Source organism: Odontesthes bonariensis, chromosome 2, assembly GCF_027942865.1.
Source record: "Odontesthes bonariensis isolate fOdoBon6 chromosome 2, fOdoBon6.hap1, whole genome shotgun sequence".
In the NCBI taxonomy this organism is placed as follows: Eukaryota; Metazoa; Chordata; class Actinopteri; order Atheriniformes; family Atherinopsidae; genus Odontesthes; species Odontesthes bonariensis.
Window position 1 is genome coordinate 9,139,574 of NC_134507.1, and position 20,069 is coordinate 9,159,642.

Genomic DNA, 20,069 nt, shown 5'->3' on the forward strand with positions numbered 1-20,069 from the left:
ATCCAGAGAGGCCAAACCAATGACCGTGCTTTTTCATCATCTTAGAAACAAGTGGTCAGGATTCTAAATCACACCTTTTAAAGGAATATGCCATATGAGCATAATTAAAACCCTGACCCCAAATGCACTGATAAATGTAGATTGTTGCAGTTAATCTTTGCGGGAAATTGACACCAACTGTTTTTGATGCTGCTACCTGAAACCACATTTACATTCATTATCGAGTGCTTGTTATTCTGCTTGAGAACGACTCATCGCCTCAGCTAATTCTAGGAGCTGGCACAGAGTTGTTCAGGGATTTAAATGCTGCAGGTTGTGGTGGTCTCTTTAAAATAGAAAGCCAACAACACACAGTGTGGCCCCAAATGACCCGTCTTATCCTTCAGCATACTTCCCTCACATGGACGGATTAAAGTCTATCATGCTCACTGTCAAGTTTCAAGAGATTTATTCTTCTTCTTCTTCCCGTTCTAATCTTGGAAGAGGGAACTAAAGTATGAGGATGCAAACAACTTCTCAAGTCTTGTTCTTTTGATTTTATATCTCGCTGTGAGAGCTGAAGACAGCACCACGGACTTAGAAGTCATCAAAACGTCTTCCAGGTATCTGCCACACCTACCAATAAAACTGAGTAAGACTCCCCTTGGGATAAACCCTTGAGCGGTTTGATGCAATGGGTAAGACATTGAATCCTTGTGTCGTCGCAGCTGCCAAATCATGTAAAAGATACCAAGTAACACAGCGGGGTGTGTGCTACGAAATCAACACCAGACAGTTCATCTTACACCGCAAAAATCTTCAGGTCAGGTGACCTGCAAACTCTACACCCTGCTCTGGTGCGAAAAAGTGGCGTGAGAGTCCACGTTTTGTTTAGACTTGTGTTTCATCCTGTCAAAGTGCTTCATCTGCATCTCTTGGTCTGTGCTTTATTTCATTTTGGAAAGTGTTTCAGAGCTTTGCAGAGGTGATCATGGCAATGTCAAACAAAGCAGTGATCTCTGATTAAGTAAATATCATAACAGGCCAACTCATATGTCTGTTCTTTAGGCTTACCAGAAGCATTGTCAAATGACTTGGATGCATAAGTTTTCTCAAACTGATTCATTTCTTGGAACCAAAGTTTTTTTTTTTTTTTTTAAACGAAGGGTTGAAAACTTCTTATACCTTATAAGTATGCAGAACTCAGAAAACTCATTACTGTAGCATAACTATTGAAGTGTCCCTCAGAAAAAGAGAGGAAATCTTTTAAAGAGCACTTTACTGCAATGTCAGGAGTTAAAGATTTAATGAATGACGTGCAATGCTTGAGAATGGGAACAAAACTTGAGTGCTGAAGGTGACATGGAGGTAAAGAATATTCACCTACAACCATTCAGCTGTAGTAAGCATTTTCTATCCAACATAATGCTTCAATATGCTCCGCAGTGGGAGATGCTTAGAGGAGCCCGACAGTAGCTGCAGCTCTCGTTTTGTATACTAATAAAAAAATTTTTTTAAAAAGAGGGTAAATTTCTGTGCCTGACCTTGTAACTAACCAAAGCTCCACAAAGCGGCCTTGTATGCCAGTCTTTTCTCATGCTCGGTGACTAGTACAATGAACCAAAAAAAAAACCAAGCTCTCTGAAACTGCATGACATGCATTAACAATACAGAGCCTTGGCAAGAAAACCTTGCACTGAATGTCCTTTGGCCCCCTTTTACCCATGCTCTCTCCACTATTACAATTTCTCTGCTGTGTCTGGGGCCAGATTTGGGGGTTGGGGGCTCAGCGAACCAGTGAGAAAACAAGTTCAGTGTTACCTTTTAAAATTAGGCTCTCTCAACTGAATCCCTTTCTCACATCAGATATCGCATGACAGGAAGTGACTTCAGGTTGGGGACAGGTTCTAGTTGCAATTGCATCAAAGAGGCTTTAAAGGCGTTCTGAGGCTTCTGCCCTCACCCGATGCACACCGATGCAGACATTCGGAGACATGTAATTGGATCATATTTCAGCGTACTGCAAATGCGAGTGCTTTGGACATCAGCTTTCACTGAAATGAGAATTGCGTGCCTTTCCTCTCATAATCCAGCTGACATTAATGTTTGGCTACAGTCACAGGCAACTGCACAATAAAAGCATAACCGAGTAGTGCATGTGCCGGAGCACTCCACACAGAGGCATGCGCGGAAATTTTAAAAGGTCGGCCTGAGTTGCTTGAAAAGACCCAACAGTCTCCTGGGTGAGAGACTGAAGATCATCTCCAAGGAAACTAAACTGCAATCTCATCATTCCTACCGTTGTGGTTTGGGAGACCATCTGATTGGTTAGCCATTACAAGGCTGGTGTGTGTGCGTGCAGGCCACTTAATGGGATGAGCCCAAGAGAGAGAAACTCACAGCCTCTGAGCAGGCAACCAATAACACGGAGGTAAATGAAGCTCCGTCATTCGCCGCGTGAAAACAAGACCCTGCTATTCCTGTCATCTTTGCCTGCTTGTTTCTTTATCCCTTCAGCGTCTCTGTTCTCCCTCACCAAATCTGCTGGAAATTGCATTTAATGCTCCAGTTCCGGAGCTGTGCAGAGCCGAGCTTTAACCGGCTGTCCTCGGGGCAGCTCAGCAGAAACGGGGAGATTTCACGCTCCGGAGACAGAGCAGCTCATGGATACGGCCACACTTGGTTGGCCACATTCTCCTTCAGGATGACAGCAAAGAGAGGATAATTTGTTTCTCTTTAAATAGAGTTGTCTAGTTTTGCATAAAATTCCAATTAGAGTTCATAATGATGGGGGACGGCCTTGAGAATGAGACAGAAAAACGGTGAATTACTATAGTTTGAGAGGGAAAATCGTGTCTTTCTACACCTCAACGAAACGTATTTTGTTGTCCTGCCGACAGCACCAATGCAAATCACTGCCTGCTTTAATCTGTCTCCTGTAGTTGGGGGAAAAATGTTGTTTGAAAGCTCTTGGCAGGATTGTGTAAAGACAGTCACCATCATTGGTCCATGGAGGATCAACCACTTTGTCTCTGCAAGTAGGACAATCCTACACAGCACCACCACAGTTACAATATTAATGCAGCTAAAAGCACGCTGCTTCTTTAGATCAACTGTTTTTGTAAGAAACCTCGGAAGCTTTATTTGCACGCCAACATTTTGCAAAGTAAATATATATATATATATTAATCTCTGGATATCACAAGGCCAATTTGTCATTGAGTTTCTCTAGGACTGCAGCTGTAATGTGTTTTCTGTTCATCTTTCAGCTCTTGCAGGGGTCAACGGTGATTTGTTGCACCCACAAAGGCCAGCACATGTATTGAAGTTCAACAAATGTGAACATATGGCTACGCCTGCCATCTCTGCAGGAGTGGCTGCACCGCACACCAAATTCACAACAATTGGGGAAAGCACACACACACAAGGCATTTTTTTTGTTTCTTTGATGAAGTGAATATGTCAGACAAGCCGATTGAAAACCTTAACTTTTGGGCTTACCTAAAACCTACCAAACAAGCGGATACAGCATTGTTTGGTACAGTGTACAGGGCACAGGATTAAATGAACAAGCACACACAAACTGAATGTGTCATCTCTCAATCTCAGCTCTCTTGTCCACCTGATGTAATGGGCTAGTGAAAGAAAACAATTCACAATCAAAAATGCATTTAAACATGTGATTAAGACGAGGCTTTACGACTCCTGTTCCGGTGCAGATGCACAAGTTAGTTGGATTCTAGCCAACAACATCGTGGCAATATGCTTGTATGTGCATCCGCGTACAGTTAAGGTGTGTCAATTGATCTTAAGATTAAACCGAGGAGCAGTTTCTAAAACAGCGGATTTTTAGACACACTGAAGTGTTTCTTTTTCTAAACTGTGAAGCCTCACTGTGGGGAAACGTGCAGGCTTCCAACAGCTCCGTCTATGCTCTGATGGGGTATCACTCTCTGTCAAACTGACACCAGGAGTGTTAGTTTACTATATGGTGCAATTTTTAAGAGAATACTAATAATGATGTGGGGTTATATCAACTTCTTGGCACAATTCCTCTGAATTTAGATATCTGCTGCATCTGCCTCGTCAAGTTAGCCCGGAGTGCCCCCATGATGTTCGTTTTATTTGATTCATTGTTTTTCCTCGTCTCTGAATGAATTTGGAACAACTCACATGCCTCCCTTATAACATTGTTCGCTGAATAAAAAAGTAATTTGAATTTTTTTATAAAGCAATAGTTATTTGCATTGCCTTCCTCGCAGTGTTACCCGTTTGGGCCTGTGAAGCATTTGCATTTACAACCTCTCGCCATTTCAAAACAATGCGAAACGAGGCGGAAGATGTGTGCAAGTGTGTATGTGTTGTGTGTAACCCGCTCAGTGGTTGTGTTGTGTGAGAAAAGTACTGACAAAATCATTTTAAAAGATGTGCTAAAAATGGCATCGACTGCACTGACAACACAGAAAAATAACATAAAACAGAATTAGAACCTTTCACGTCTATATCCTAGAATTTAGTTAGGCCACTGACCACAAACTATGCAAAACTGGATCTGTTTGCAGGAAGTCTGCAAGCCTGTTGGGAAAAAAACAGGTGGATGAAGAAAAAAAGAAAAAGAAAAAAAAGGAGTCCAGGATAAATGCTAAATAAATACTCTGAGACCAGGCAGCACACATATGCACAAGCAATCAATGCAAGATGCACAATCCGTCTTAAGGTGCTAATGCTCCTGCTTAGAGTGGTAACGCCGGTGTGCCATTTAAAGCACCTGAGTGGATGGGAGGCACTGGAGCTTTCTGTGGCGCTAAGAAGGGTTTTATCAAACAGCAGGATTAGGAGCATGTCTCATCATCGGGCGAGACTACGTGATTAAGCTTAACGGTGTACGGCAAAGAACTGAGAGACGGTGAGGCACAGGCTAGACTGTGACACGGTGCTATCAAGCGTCTTGTAACTGGGCAAGACGTTGTTCGAATCCCACACGGGAGCTTAACTCACCCACCTGTATTTTGACGGCTATAGACAGAGAGTTCAGCTCTTTATCCAGTTCTTTGAGGACAACCAGCTTTTTCAGCGTGAGGCTGCAGAGCCTGTAGAAAACAAGAGAGAAAAAACAACAACAAGGCAGAGATTTAGAGAAATTGGCTGGTAATGGTTTGTTGGCACAGCTTAAACAAACGCACCTTCATGGCACGCTGGAGCGTGCAAACCAATAAAGCAATCTTTACTAGTGTCACATTTCATCTGGTCCCGTCTTCACTCTTCCTCTCGTCTGCGCGCATGACAGAAGTAATATACAACATGCCAAGAGGGAGCGCGAACATTTGACAATCGGAAACAGGTCGGATTGTTTTGCAATGTGACCTCATACGCCCGAACTGTTCCCACTGAGATCTGATATCGGCCACATTAAAAAGAGTAATGCGAACAGTCCAACAAAAAAATAAATAAAATTGGATCTGAACAGTAAATTGAAAGTGGGCACTAAGGGCTGCAGTCAGAGCGTAGCCTTATCAAATCCTGTTTTACGCAGATTTACGTTCCTTTATTTTCAGGAAAAATCTGTGACCGCTCAAAAAGGGATGAAGGACAAACGTGCTGCTGTATCAGGGTTCAATGATGAGCAGAGATGCTTGGACAAGCCATGGTGGCATAAAACATCTTCGCTCTGCCCTTTTCCAGCCCGATAAATGACGACCACGGAGACTTACTGTATGTGACTCACTGCCATTTGTTTATCATTAGATGAAATAAGTAAGAAGCAGATTCTCGCACATGATTCAAATCTAAACACCTGTTTTGAAATGTTTCCCAGACACTTACTGCTAGGTAAGTGTGATTCAGAAAGACTTTCAATTCAAGCACAAAGAAAACGGTGGTGTTACACACAATGAACATGTGCTCCATTTATGAATCAATACTGTCACGGAGTAAGTCAAACGCTTCATATTCATAAACCAATGTATTTAAATCACATCTAGATTATTTGCCTTATTTAAAAAAGAAAAAAGAAAGACAGCTTCTTGAAATATCAGTTAGTTCAGTAAATATGTATTAGTATTAGATTAGTGCCGTAATAAAAAAAAAAACTGATCCTTCATTTTTATTAACTTTGCGGTGACCCGTTCAAACTGATGGCACATAACATAAAGCACAACTTGTTGAACAACTAACAGTCACTAGGTCGGCTTCTGTTCACCTCAAGCACCCGCTGGGTTCTTGTGAGGTAACAATGCCACGAGAGCCCATCTGGCTGAGCTGTTTTGTTTGTAGCCAAAACACAGAAGTTCAGACGGCTCAGCATCCCGTTTTAGCCGCTGAGGTCAGGCTTTACGCTTGATGACAGTCAACACTTACGGCGCTCATTTACTGACCGACTCTGCTTCTAGCGCTACGTTGATCCGATTGGCTGAGGTTCACCGATGAACAGATGCTTCATCCAATCATCTGCTGAGCAGACCGTTCAAAACGAACAGCATGGAGTTGAAAACAAAGTAAACCAGCAGACAGACAGACTGCAGAGGAGATTCACCCGAGCACTAAAAGGAATCTAAACATGACTGCCATATATCAGAGCTTAGAGAACCTTATTTTGTAAACTCCAAATTTATTTCAGGCCGAAATAATGAAATATTAAAGCTCGTCGATCAGAGCACTGCTCGGCCATAGATTTCTGGAGTGAGGGACGCAGACAGAAGGGCTGGTGTAGAACATCTCCATCTCCTCACTGCTGGCCCTCACAGTCTCCCTGCAGACACTAATTCACGTGTAATTAAAAAGACTGCCAGCACTAGAGGGGTTGCATACTGTACCGGGGACCTTTTTATTATCAGACAGAAGCATTAGCTCCGCTCATGCCTGCCACTGTGTTTTGTTGTAAGTGAAACTCATGGCCATCTGTCCTGGCCTGGTGCCCGGTTGTCCCTGTGCTCCTGCTCAGTGCCAGTTTGCTTTGCCACCCAAACAGTAATTTCAGTGACAAGCTAGGTGTTGCGCAAAACCAAATATTGAGCTAAAATAGCTACCATACACCGGGTTAAGGAGAATTCGGTTAACTTTAAAATTGATTGCCAGCATGGCTGTACTGAGTGTGGATTTTAGGAATTCCAAAGACACCGTGGTGTCTCCCTCCACCCAGCGGATCCAGATCAAAACGGGTGCTTACAGAAGCCCTTCAAAAGAGGCATTAATCATCCTATTTGGCTTGCGATTCCTACATTCCCAGAGACACACATGACTGGGATAACAGCACACCTCACTGTGTCAGACCGGGCCAAAACAAAACAAGTCTTATCAGTCCACAGAGGGGGCCGGGTGGGGGCGTAGCATCTGTGCGGCCGACTCAAGTTTAACATTTCTGGGAAAAGTCGGTGGAAAGCAAAGATAAGTGATACATTTTCTGTCTGTTTCATAGTTGATAAGAGCCCGTGGGGGAAATCCCTCTTTCATTTTTGGAGCCTGTGCTGGTTAGGCCAACACGCCCCCCTGCTAAGCTCCTCTGATTGGGTTATCATTGATAAAGACCTAGTTTATTGATCCTCACATTGCATGTAGGAATCCCTGCTCTAAGTCCTCTGCCGGCTTTAATTATATTGTGGACACATCAAATCTGCGCAGCAATTACAGCCAAAAGCAAAATGAGTGAACAGCTATATCAACACTTCAACACTAATTCTTGAATTTGTCAAACATTAGATACTCTTTATTTACAACTAAAATTAATTGGAATCGTTTCTAGAAAGTGTCATACAAATAGTTTAAAAAGAAAAAAAGAAAAGTCCCCAACCATTTTCAAGGCGGTATCTTCATGTGACTTTTTTGTCCCATTATCTTTGTAAAGAAAAGAAAAAAAACAAACAAGACCATGAATAATTAATTATTCAGCCGATGGATGGAATGAACAGTTAGCGACTGCTTTGACAGAGAGCCCCCGGTAGGTGTCTGAGCACTGCTGAGCTAATAGGTTTTAGTCTATATGCCATCACTTACAGCAGCAACAGTAGTGCCGCTCCATCTAAGCCCATTAGTCTGCCCAAGTCACCCACTCACTACATGTTGTCCTTTGCCTTCAAAGTAGAGCAAAGGCCATGAGATTACAGTGCCATTTCTGCCTTTTAGATTAAACGGATGGCTTCCTGTGGCGCGGCGATATTACGGAATCTAAATCATGAAGGTGGCAAATGCCTCTTACTGTGTCGAGTGAGGAAAAGAATTTGGACAAGCAACATATTCTGTTGCAAAGACAACACATCTTTACATTGTGGTTGCCTCTTACAGCACTCCATCGTTTTATTCAAACTGCGCTCAGTATTTGGTTTGAGTCCTAAACCAATCATATTTGCTCAATATCATTTGAGGGGAACTGACAGCTCATGTTGAAGTTAATGTGTATTGAAATATGGTTTATCTGTGGTTATCACACAGCTTTCTCACATTTATCTGTCCAGGACAAACAAAACAACTTATCAGGCAGCACAGTAACAGCTATGGTCAAATATTTGACTTGAGATAAGAGTTCTGTGATTGTGGGTTAAATGAGGGTTAGATTATCTTGGCGGCTTCATATATTTTCTCTTTGAAAATAGAGAAAGACTGGCAAACATTTAGTTTAAACCGGAGAGCGTATGTTTTTTTTTTACGCTGTAGTGATCGGTCTTAAAGAAACGCATAAGGAAACAGTGATGGTGCCGTGTCTCAGCCAAACCTCCGTTTCCCCCCATCAATGCGGACTCAATAACTTAGACCAGCTGAATCAAAACCATTCCAGAACATCAGAGCAAACCCAATCAATCGTGGGAGATGGATTAAAGGGGGACAGCGAGGAGGAAGTCAAAGCCACACACATTCTGCGCGGCGAAAATCCTCTATGACCTCACCCTCTGCTGACACGGCTGGCTCTCTTTAAACACACACAGGTTACGTTGTAGTCAGATCTCAAAGGGGACTTCTGGCCAGGCACCAAGCTTGCTTTGAGTCTGGCTCTTTGGTAAAATGATAAATCAGTCTCGAAACTTCTTATGTAACAGCACTCACAGTTTATATTACACTCGCACTGCGAGGTACTTAAACCTAAAACCTCAAATTTGACATCCGTGGGCAAAATTTTGGGCCAAGTTCTGATGACGGATTATGTGATCTGGAGCATCTGAGGGGAATAAACATTAAAAATTAAGCCAGGAACACTGAAACCCGAGAGCTTTTTCCTCTAAAGGATTCTTTCTTTTTGAAAAGTCGTCACAAAGGCTGAACAAAAAGAGCCCATTCGCATATGGATCGTGAAAGGTAGATCTCTAGGCCTTTAAGCTTTTCATGTTTCCACATCAATAACTCTTTGACGAATGTGAGCTTTCCACTAACTACGTTCAAAACCCATCAGTCATTACATCATAACATCTTAAAAAAAAAAGAAGGAAGAGTTCTGGGCCCGACCCAACAACATCAACATTTTTTCAAAGCCATCAGTCAAAGATGTGCTTCCATTTAAGAGAACATGTGACTACTATCACTGTGTTATTTCTGGACATTTCTTTGATAGCAGCATCTCAAATAACCCGGTGATAGAAACACTCTCGAGTTTAAGGGCCTACAAAGAGATGGCAGCTACACTAAAAGCTCCAAGAATGAAAAGACCATGGTGAGATATGGTGCTCAAACAAAGTGGCTGTCATCAGGCTGGAAGCTTTTTGTTATTTCATGCATATTTGTCTCTGTTGGAAGGTCTCAAACATCAGTAGCGGTTATGCAGTTGCTACTTGAGGAAGTTACTTTGACTTTATTTGACAAACATCTCAGCGTATCCGTGCTCATCAGAAGAACTCCGTGACCTAAAAGTGGACTCGGGTCCTCGGAGCCTGCGACCAATGCGTACGGCGTTGAAACAGAGAGCACCAAAACCCGCTGAATTTAACGATACACTGCCTAAACAGAAACACACCTTTGTCATCCTTCTCCCTGGTCAGCATTCTAGTTGATGTTTTGCCAGTTCCGTGCCCTCGGATCACTGCACAGCAATTGTTGGGGGGCACAAAGCAGGGGGAAGTGGTGGATGGAGGATAAGTGATGTAACAAAGTGCTGGGTGAAAAAAAGACTGTCTATGTTTGGTATGTGCAGAGGGGTTTCCATGTTGCTGAGGGGGAAAAAAAGAAAAAGACTTCAAGTACCGTAATGCTTTCAGGGCTTTCAATGTTCCATTTCTTGTATTCTCTGTGATGTGAATGCAGTCGCATTCCTTTAATAAAGCATGCTTGAGCATAATGCTCTGCATGGCATTCTTAAGTAAACTCTGTGGTACTAGGTCACATACAGGGGAAACCGAAAAAACTCAAGGCCCTTTCTGAGGAAAGCCAGAGCACTTTGTTCTTTAATAACACCACGATTTGTTCATGTCTTGATGCATTATTTAGCCCAACTAAAGGGTACGCTCGTCTGAAATCTCCTTCCTCTGAATATTTGAGTCGCTTACAGCAAACACAAGGACGAGCCTGTCCGAGGTTGGGGTGGGGGGGGGGGGGGGCTAGTCTACGGAGAACTACTAAATTGTGCTAAGACAGCAAAACAATGCAGTTTACCGTCTTTTTAAAAAATATATATTTTATTCATGGTTTTTCAATCAAAATACTAAAAAGCACAAAAAAAAAATTCTACATTTTAAAATCAATACCCAAACACCACCCGCAGACATGCTTTCCAACAAAAAGCCCAACTTTTTACATCGCAAAGGACAAACCAAAGCATTCGCTGGTTATTTGGAAGTAGAAACATTGAGTTGAGTCCAACGTGCAGACCAATCTGAAGGGCTGAAGTTAGGTTTTAATAAGTTCACACGGTAGGATGTGCCATAAGAGCTTAGCCTGCACTTAGGCTGGCGTGCAAAATCTATTTTCGACCCCAAATATCTGGTTATGTGTGCCAGATGGCCATATGCTGGTTAGGCTTTACTTCCCTGAATGGGATCTTCTCATAGTCGCAGTAAAAGAGCGGGAAAGAGGGTAAACAAAGCAGGCGAGAGGAAGCTGTTCTAGCAAAGGCAGATTTCTACGGCTGTGCGTGCGAGAATCAAAACATAGTTTCCATGATAGCAACAGAACTCAAAGGTTAAAAGTAGCTAAATATGATATCAGAGTCGTAAGAGCGTAACCCTCATAGTGTGACTTGTGAAGTGCCAAAGAAGTTTTAAAGTAACCGTCATGCTGTGTGTGTGTATTTAGAAGTCTGTGCACGGCTGGCTGGGAGTGAATTTACAAAGTATCACTTAGTGTTCTATATTTGCAACAATTGTTCATTTCTCATGTGGCAAAATGACAGATATGGCCACTTCAGTTACAGGATATATCAAACCTCAAAGGAACCATCTTCAATGTATCCCATATTATTAAAGGGAACACATGAAAATGAGTCCCAGAGGGAATGCAAGCAACACACAGATTCTGCTTTTTACCATTCAGCTACTGCAAAGATCAAATGTTTCCGCTCAATGAAAACTTTTGGGCCCAGAGACACCGCACTGTAGAAGAAACGTTATACGATAAAAAAACATTTATTCTAGTAGATTTTTACTTGCATTTTGCCTTCGACTACAAAACATCCCTCATGCTATATATAATAGCTCATAACAGTCATAACTGGACTGTCGTCAAAATTTTGACCATTGTTGGGATTAGCGCCACTTTTCATGTAATTCTACATGGGATAGTGTTCAGTGGCCGACTATATTTCCATTTGCTTCAAGCCAATGCTCTCCTTCAAGCACTCATTGAAGAAAGAGTTGGTATCTGTGAAGACTGAACCACAGCTTTCACCAACACATGTGGGTGACAGACTCCTCTCCGATTTCCTTTTGAAAATGATGGGGCAGAGGGAAAAAACCTTTTGAGGTAAAAAATAAATAAATAAAAAAAAATGCTTCGCTTGCTGATTAATGCAACTAGACCCATCCCTATATTTCAGCTTCAAGTCCGCTTATCCCTGCATAAATTCAAAGGAGCATTGTGCTCTTTACCTACATGTTAATACAACCCCGGAGACAAGATTTGCAAGTCAGCAAACAAATGTCCTCGACTCAGTTTGTCAGCGTCTAAATGTCTTCAGATGCACAAGCTCCTACTGAGGTCTATCAGATTACTTTAGCATCCAATTCCAATCTTCAGCCTCGACAGCAGAAAAACAAAACCCCAGGCCGCATTCATACCTCAGCGATTTGACGGTAGTTTTCAGGAACACAGTACGTTGCCGTCAGCCTTTGTGCAGTTTCTGCAGCGGTTAACAGCTCTTTTGTCTCTGATCTGAACCGTCAGCAGTCCACTGTTTGTGGTGGACAAGCAGGACCAGATAAGCTGAAGTACACACGTAACAAAAGGTAAAAAAAAACAAAAACAGAAACCATCTCCGTTGGACGCAGAAAAAGGATTCAATCATAGGTTTAATCGACTGTATGATGGTCTGCCCGTCTTTGCCCGGAGTCCAATGTTAGAATCAAAAGGGACTCTAATATTCAAGAAAGTGGGCGCAACAGTTCCCTCGTGGATTACTTAAAGGCTAGGCACACTGTTGATGCAAAAACAGATCTTTTTCGGTGAATTCAAAAAGGTTCTCAATAACGAGCCGATTCATAATCGCTTGGTCTTTATTGTGACGCGCCACGTGCAAAACAGCATGAAATAAATGAATGTGCAGAGAGTATGCTGGAGTCTTGAGTTCACAGCTTATGTAAGCTCCTTTTCAAAAATCACAGAGGATGGTTAATCTAAACAACAACGACCTGTGAATGGGCTGGATGGCGAAAGGATGAAAATGTTATAAAAGAGATGGCGGGGGATTTTTCTTCGAGGGGGGGGGTCCTGACCTCTGCTTTGACACATCTGAACATCTAAGGCAGAGCAGACCCGATCTTGGTCCGTGCCAAGAAACTTATAAATGTTAAGCCCCTGGATGCGGCAAAGCAGTCGCCTCATCTAGAAGCTGCGACCTTCCACCTTTGGGATGAGACACAAAATAACAAGATGGCTCGAAAAAATTAACACGCACAAGCGGGACTGATTTTGAAAGCTTTGGACCAAGATTTAGAATTAAGAATGCGCTTACTCATAAGAAAACAAGGGTCAGCGGAGACAGCACACCAGCTCCATTTCACAGCTTTTTTCGATAGAGATGAGCATGAGAAGTCTGAGAGTTGTCTTTCGGTGAAATAAAAACCGCTGACATTTATGCGAACGGCTTAATTGAGTTTTTACTATACATATTTCATGCTGACATATGGTGCCACAGCTGAGCATCAGACAGGATTAAATCTGCCCTTTAACTCTCATAACCGCCACAGCCGAATTAGTTTGTCTGCTCTCATTTGAGATCAGAGATTCCAGAATCTCAAGTGTGCAGCCACAGAACACAGAAGAAATGTTTCTAATGAGGTTATACCGGTGCTTCAAGTGTGGGAAAAAGAAAAAAGAAAATAGATGCTTCAGGGATCGGTCTATTGTCAGCGCTAATGAGGATCGTTGGGCTTCCGTTTCAAATTTTTTTTTTTTTTTTTTTTTTTTTTTTTTTAATTTCCCCCCTGCAACGTACAAGAAAAGTTCCAGAAAGGAAGAATGCCTGCAGTGAGCTGGGAATTGTGCAATCAATAAATGCACGATGCTCAGCACCAGAGTATTCAGCTTTATCTACGACAGCGATCATGAAGCAACGCACAGACTTCTCAGAAGAGAAGATACTTCCATTGAAAGTAACTTGCTATGCAATTCAGCAACGCAGATAAAACAGCTGGAGCATGTGATCCTGCCATGTCAACACTGAGTGAGCAGTGGCCTTGCGGACTACTCCTTCCAGTTCACCCTCCCTGGCTCGATACATTAAAATGAAAAATGGACTGGATGTATACGGGCTCGGGCCTTCGGCACAAATTCCGATCTTGCTTTTTCTCGCTGTCCACGCAGGAAAAATTGCTCTCATGTCGGCGATGCAGAGGTCAGTGAAAGCAAGAGGCGAGGCTCATTAAGCTGACACTGCTTCGAAAGCAAGTGCACGTTCAGAAAGACAATGTGGGAAAAAAAGACTGAAAAGACACATCGAGGGTGAAGACTTCCGTGGTCGCTGCAGTAAGAGAGGTTACTTTTTTTTAAGTTGAAGCTAATCTGAGAATCAGTGGAGTTACCAAAGCCAATTACTTGTTTATTTCCAAAGACCAGCACAGCACATTGCTTTGAAGCATTGGCTGGATGGAACGCATTTAAAGCAGCTAAACAAATTCTCTGGATTCTCTGAAACAAAGGCTGGATTTCTTATTACACACTCAGGACAGTGTTGGATCTAAAGGGCCTGTCGGTTTGATTTCATTATAATCCAGAGCCAGATGCCATTTGATTGCACAAAAGCAATTTAACACCTTGGACGTTTTGCTCGGAGGCGAGAGGATGGCAAAAATCTGGAGTAGATCAATTGAGCAAATGTACGTGTAAGGACTCCAGACAGTTCAGACTTCTTAATCTGTGATTAGTCAAAGTGAGGAGGGCATCGAGCTCAATGCTATTTGGGAGCTGACCCTGTAAAGACTGTCATGTCCCCAAACTAGACAACCCAGGCAAAAGTGCTGACTATTATTCAACCAAACAAAGACAGTGATTCCGAAAGAAAAATGAACAGAAACAGAAACGATCTCCGTTGGACGCAGAAAAAGGATTCAATCATAGGTTTAATCAACTGTATGATGGTCTGCTCGTCTTTGCCCGGAGTCCAATGAGGGAGGATTTCTGGGAACTGTCACGAGTAAAAGGACCAAGTAACTGCATAAAGAAGCAGGCTATAACAAAGCAGTGCATGATCTCCATCACCTCTACAATGTTTTGTGTTTTCAAATGCCTTCTATCCGAAATGACAGTTTCTGGTAAACAGCTCTGCTGCAGGCGCATCCAGCTCAGATGCCTGAAAGGGAGAGGTGGGAAGCAAGTGGAACAAGAACAAGAAAGAAAAGTCAAGAGGAGACGCACTGTCCCCAGCGTGGTTATTTTGACAGGTTCCTCCCTGTATCAGAGGACGATTTCCTCGCCTCTATCTCACTGGCGCAGGAAGTTGGAGTTCTTCGCTTATTGAGACCCCAGGTTCCGCCCACACAAGTATCTGGCCTTTCTTTCACTCTGGGGTCCAGGCAGGGGGAATCAAACCTTTCTTCTCTTTGTGAGGAACTCAACATTAGCATTCAGCGCACGCCTCTCTGTATAGGCCAGGTCAGCGAAACTTTTCAACAGGTTGGGCAATCAACGGCTCCAATCCTGCACCCTTCCAGAGAGCCTGTTGTTGGTCAACAACTGAGCGTGGAGAGCACTGAAGCAGCCTGGCTCCGGCTGCACTGGCAGCCCTCCAGTTGCCAGGAATGTCAAATGTTTCCCAAGGAAATTCCTCCTCCAGGAAAGCAGGGAAGGAAACCAAGAGAATTTTGACACATTTCAGGCAGTGGGAGTGAGCATGAAAAACGGGAATGAGGGTGTTGATTGGTCTACTGTTGGCAGAATGTGTGAACAGCACAGTGAAGCGCGGGGCCAAGTCGGGACTTGATTTTATTTGAAGATACCAAGCAAGAAAAGGGAACTACACTGGTTATTAACGTTACTGAAATCTGAAAAGCATTCCCAGTACGTTTTATTCCTCTAAACTGGCCCCAAGTAAGAACAAATGGCACACACACACACACACACACACATATATATAGAGAGAGATCCATGGTATGGTTATCTTCTAAAGTAACTGAAATGCAGCTTCTACGATAAAGCTACAGTGAAATGACGACTATGTCAGTTGACTTTAAAAAGGGATTCTGCAACATGAGGGCTCACTTCAATGAAACAGCCAACAGAGAGCTATTTGTTTTCTGCATGTTTCCTGTAAAAACATGAGCCGAGGACGTGGCCCCTACTGTTAAGAGTCCAGTCCGCTCTATTCGGTCAGCTCCGCAGGCCCCCGCAGGCACAATTCCACAGCAGCTCTGCAGTGTTTGTGGATACACAAAATCACCACACCTGCCCCGTTTTAAAAAGTGAATCAGCCAGTGCATGAGCCAGCACGAATGTCCCGAATATCGTGCACGCCAGGCTGTACATGAGTACTCTGTACTCTCATATTGGTTTTGTGACTAAGGGTGACTTTGTCATTTATTAGCTAAATACTGAATATTATATTTTCCACAAACCACTCAACCTAAAAAAAATAATAAAAAAAAAAAAAAAAAGTGGTTCAGAGCTGTCAAATAAGACATTTTTGTACATGTAAAATGACATCAGCTGCCAATTCTATTGCCAAGCAAATAATGCAAACATGACAGACTGACATGGGCTGCTGTGTAACTGTCTTGAAGGGCACTGGAGATGGCTGACGGGGCCATGTTTATGATTCCAAAAGGAAGCGGAGGATTAAGCCGACAGTGTCTGTGTGTGCAGCATCAGATTACTAGCTCCTCTTTTCCTGTTATGAAATCAGATTACTGCAGCTCCCCTGCTAAGAGAAACAATATCCATGCCTTGAGATGACAATGTTATTGAGGAGGTAGAAGGGTAAATTGAGGACATGCAAACAGACAGACCCTCCTCTATTTGCATCCAAGTGCGACATGTTAATCTTAGGATTAACAAAGAACGTACAGAAAATAAGAGATCAAATGGAAGCGATTAAAAGCGCAGACGACACAGGACAGCACCCTAAACACATGAAGCTTCAGTGTATGGTGACACCGCAGCGTACGTAAAAACATCGAGCTGATGGCTTTATGTTCACAGGCCTAGAACAAAGCAGACATAACAATGCCGCGACGCTCCCAATTTGACTTTGTTTTTGTTCATCACCTTCATTTGCTGACATGCACAGCATACATCAGTTTGATCTATTGCTCAGATTAGGTGCAGAAAAACAAACAAAAAAAAACAAAACATCTGACCGGAGTCTGTAAAGTCCACAGAGATACGACTCTGCCACTCACAAGAAAACAGGGCCAGCTTGCGACTCACATAAATCAAACAGACGGAGGAAAGGATGCTCGGCTCACTGGAGGGGCATCAAAGGGGGACTGATGCAGTTCGAAGCTTGTGAACACACCTTTAAGATGTCCTCACCTCTCTGAACCCAGAGTGAAGCATAGCATGCATTGAAAATGTCAAACAAAAAAGAAAACCTCCATATCTTGAAAACATTGTCAATTCAGTGATCCACAAAAGACTATCATTTCCAACGCCCGTCTCCTGGCAGCTGTTGCATCTAACATAACTTTTGGGCATAATGAAGCCTCATGAGCAAGTACGGTATACGTGAGCAAACCGCTTGGCTGCTCCCATAAAGTTAGTGACAACTTAAGGCCTGTTTATGGTCGGAAACCAGGTCGTCTGGGGAGACAAGGAGGTCCGCGAGCTCCTCAGCCCCCAAGCAGAGGACGTTATTTACCGCCACATTTCGGGGACTATAGTGCTCTTGTATTCTCCGCATATGTTCTTCGGCAGCATCCCACGTTGTAACCATCAACACCCCGTAAAATAACATCTCCATGAACTGCATATACAATTGCAAAAACAGTTGCAAAGACGAGGTGTCAAGTTGCTACTTGACACCTTAATTTCCTTCGGGATTAATAAATAGTACTCTACTCTACTCTATTTAACCCTACCTCCAACGCATGGCTTGTGCCTACGTCATTGTACACGCCCAGCATGCTATGTGTTTCGTGTGACGCTCTGCCACTAGGCAACTCCCCCTGAACTCAGCTTCAGGCGACACGGGTCACCAACACGCCAAGTGTTCCCATTGCTCGACGCGGGTCAAAGGTGCAATTTGGACCCGCTAAGGTAGCGGGTCGCAGTGTGAAAGGGGCTAGTGCCGCAGATATCGTCGCAGGGAGGAGAGAAAGGAGGCCTCTGATTGGTCAACTCTACATCCGCTCTACACTATGCGTATTTCCGGTTTGCTAACCAGCTAATGGTGACGCTAACTGTGACAATTCTTTCGCCTCTCTGCCAGCTCCAGTAGTAGCAATATTTATTCTATTTCTAGATCGATCAGCTGCATCTCAATCAAAGTGCGCATTCGTCCAGTCGCCATTGTTGTTGAATGACCTCCGTAACCGGAAGAGAAACACGCCACCCACCACACTCACAATCCTAGCTTGTTCGTGATTATCCCTCTTGCGTTGTGGCGTGGGATTAACATAGCGCAGACCGCGCTTCAAAATTGGGCATAAGTCAAAAATAACTGCGTCATGTCTGCGACAAGCTCACTGCGACACTGCTGCGAGAGTATACACGGCCCTTTAGCAGCTCTCGAATCAAAGTTGTTCTGGATCTTTGACCTTGGTAAGAAGCCCACCCTCTCGTCTCATCATGTGGCACATTCTTTGTTGTTAGAAAATAAACACAGCACCGCCGTGACCTTTGAATTGGTGTCATTCCTGAAAAGACCCCCATCCTTTCCACAACAAATGCCTGCCTTGCCACAAATATAGGCAGGTCAGCTGGAGCCCTAAGCCTTAGACTGTCCTACAGTCATTAACTCTGACCGTTTTGGCGATGTGATCACATCAACACCTTTGACGGGGGGAGGCACCTATAAGAAAAAGGGTTCGCAACACATATAAAGAAGTAAATATCAAAAGCATTTGATAAGATACTGTTTCACTTTATGGAAAGCCTCAGATTTGTAGGCACATTCATTCCACTTAGCTTTTTTGCACATCTAAGGTAGCCACATTAGTGAGTGCCCTTGTGTTGTGTACAGTTCCACACACACACAGACTGAGTCTTAACTTTCAGAGGAAAGTCCTAAATCAAACCATAAAATGCAATTTGAGAACATCTCTGGAATTCTCTCGTGAACCGTATCCCACAGCTGTCTCTGGTTAAGTCAGCGGCATTACCAAAGCACTAGTCAGCTATTTGCTATGGGGGGGAACTAGGGAGACCTGTCCAGGGTGCACACTGCCTCTCGCCCGATAGCAGCTGGGATCGGATTGTCTTGGCCAGTTACAGTTTCTCTTTTTTTTTTTTACACATTGAAAAAAAACATCGCTCACAACACACCTTTTTAAGTCTTGAAAGGGGTGCCACTTGTGTTCTAGCAACAGTCTCCCACGGAGACAACATGTCATTTCAGTCACTGCGCACATGACTCGAACCCCTGTGCGACGTCTGCATGTAAATCCGACCGGCACAGAATCAGACAAATCTGGGAGTGACTGGCTGGCCCAGCCGGCCAAAAAAAAGCGACCAATTCTGGCCGCCAGCTAATCCATTGAGGCATCTCTAAACAAAAACTGTATAAGCAAGCTAATGCTACAATAACAAGCAATTGATCTTGACAGAAGACTGACTGGAACAAAAGAGGAAATATTCATGTGGGTTTACTCCCTACAATAGTCAACTACAACTGTCAGGGACCACAAATTCATGCTGGGAGAAAATATAAAAGCTGACATGTGTCCAGTGTGGATAAAGTATATTCCCACACTGGACTGCAGGGCTTAGAATTATTATTCACTAATGAAAATCAGCTGTGTGTTGTTAGGAGCATCACTATTTAAAAAAAAAAACAACAACAACAACAAAAAACAGCCAATCGATAACAGACCCATACCCACATTTGAGCCCATGCCACTTCGCCGGACACCCACATGTGTTAAAAGCTTGTAGAAGAGCAAACAGCTGCACACAAAATGGCCCAACCCCTGAAAGAATGCCGAGGCAAAAATCCCCAAAACAGGCCTTGGGCTGGGCTCAATGCAGAACTTCTCACACCAGCCAAGGTTAAAAGCTCCAAATACACAAAAGGCAGAAATAACTTTTGAAAATTAAGTAAGTGCTGAGCCCACATGCCACCACATCTAACAATAATTACAATAAATCTTTTAAGACCAACAGTCATGCCATAAATCATTATATTCGCTAAATATTACTCCATCACATATTGGATGGAGCTAAACCTCTCATACATCAATGAGAAACACTACTTACATCGTCATGTAAAACAATGAGTGGTAATCCTTTACTGTGTGCCTATAATCCATTATCATCCACAGCTGCATTAATCCACAATACAATGTGTATGTCATCCAATGCAGAGGCCTCTT

The 20,069-nt window shown here is 43.2% G+C and overlaps 1 protein-coding gene across 2 annotated transcripts in view; it reads right to left on the reverse strand.

Moving 5' to 3' along the window:
- LOC142390579 (phosphofurin acidic cluster sorting protein 2) overlaps positions 1-20,069 on the reverse strand; it is a 44,618-nt gene that overhangs the window by 22,696 nt on the left and 1,853 nt on the right. For both annotated transcript variants that reach the window (XM_075476137.1, XM_075476127.1), the window contains exon 2: positions 4,982-5,069. In XM_075476137.1, coding sequence (XP_075332252.1) covers positions 4,982-5,069 — 88 coding nt within the window. The remainder of the gene's footprint in view (positions 1-4,981; positions 5,070-20,069) is intronic.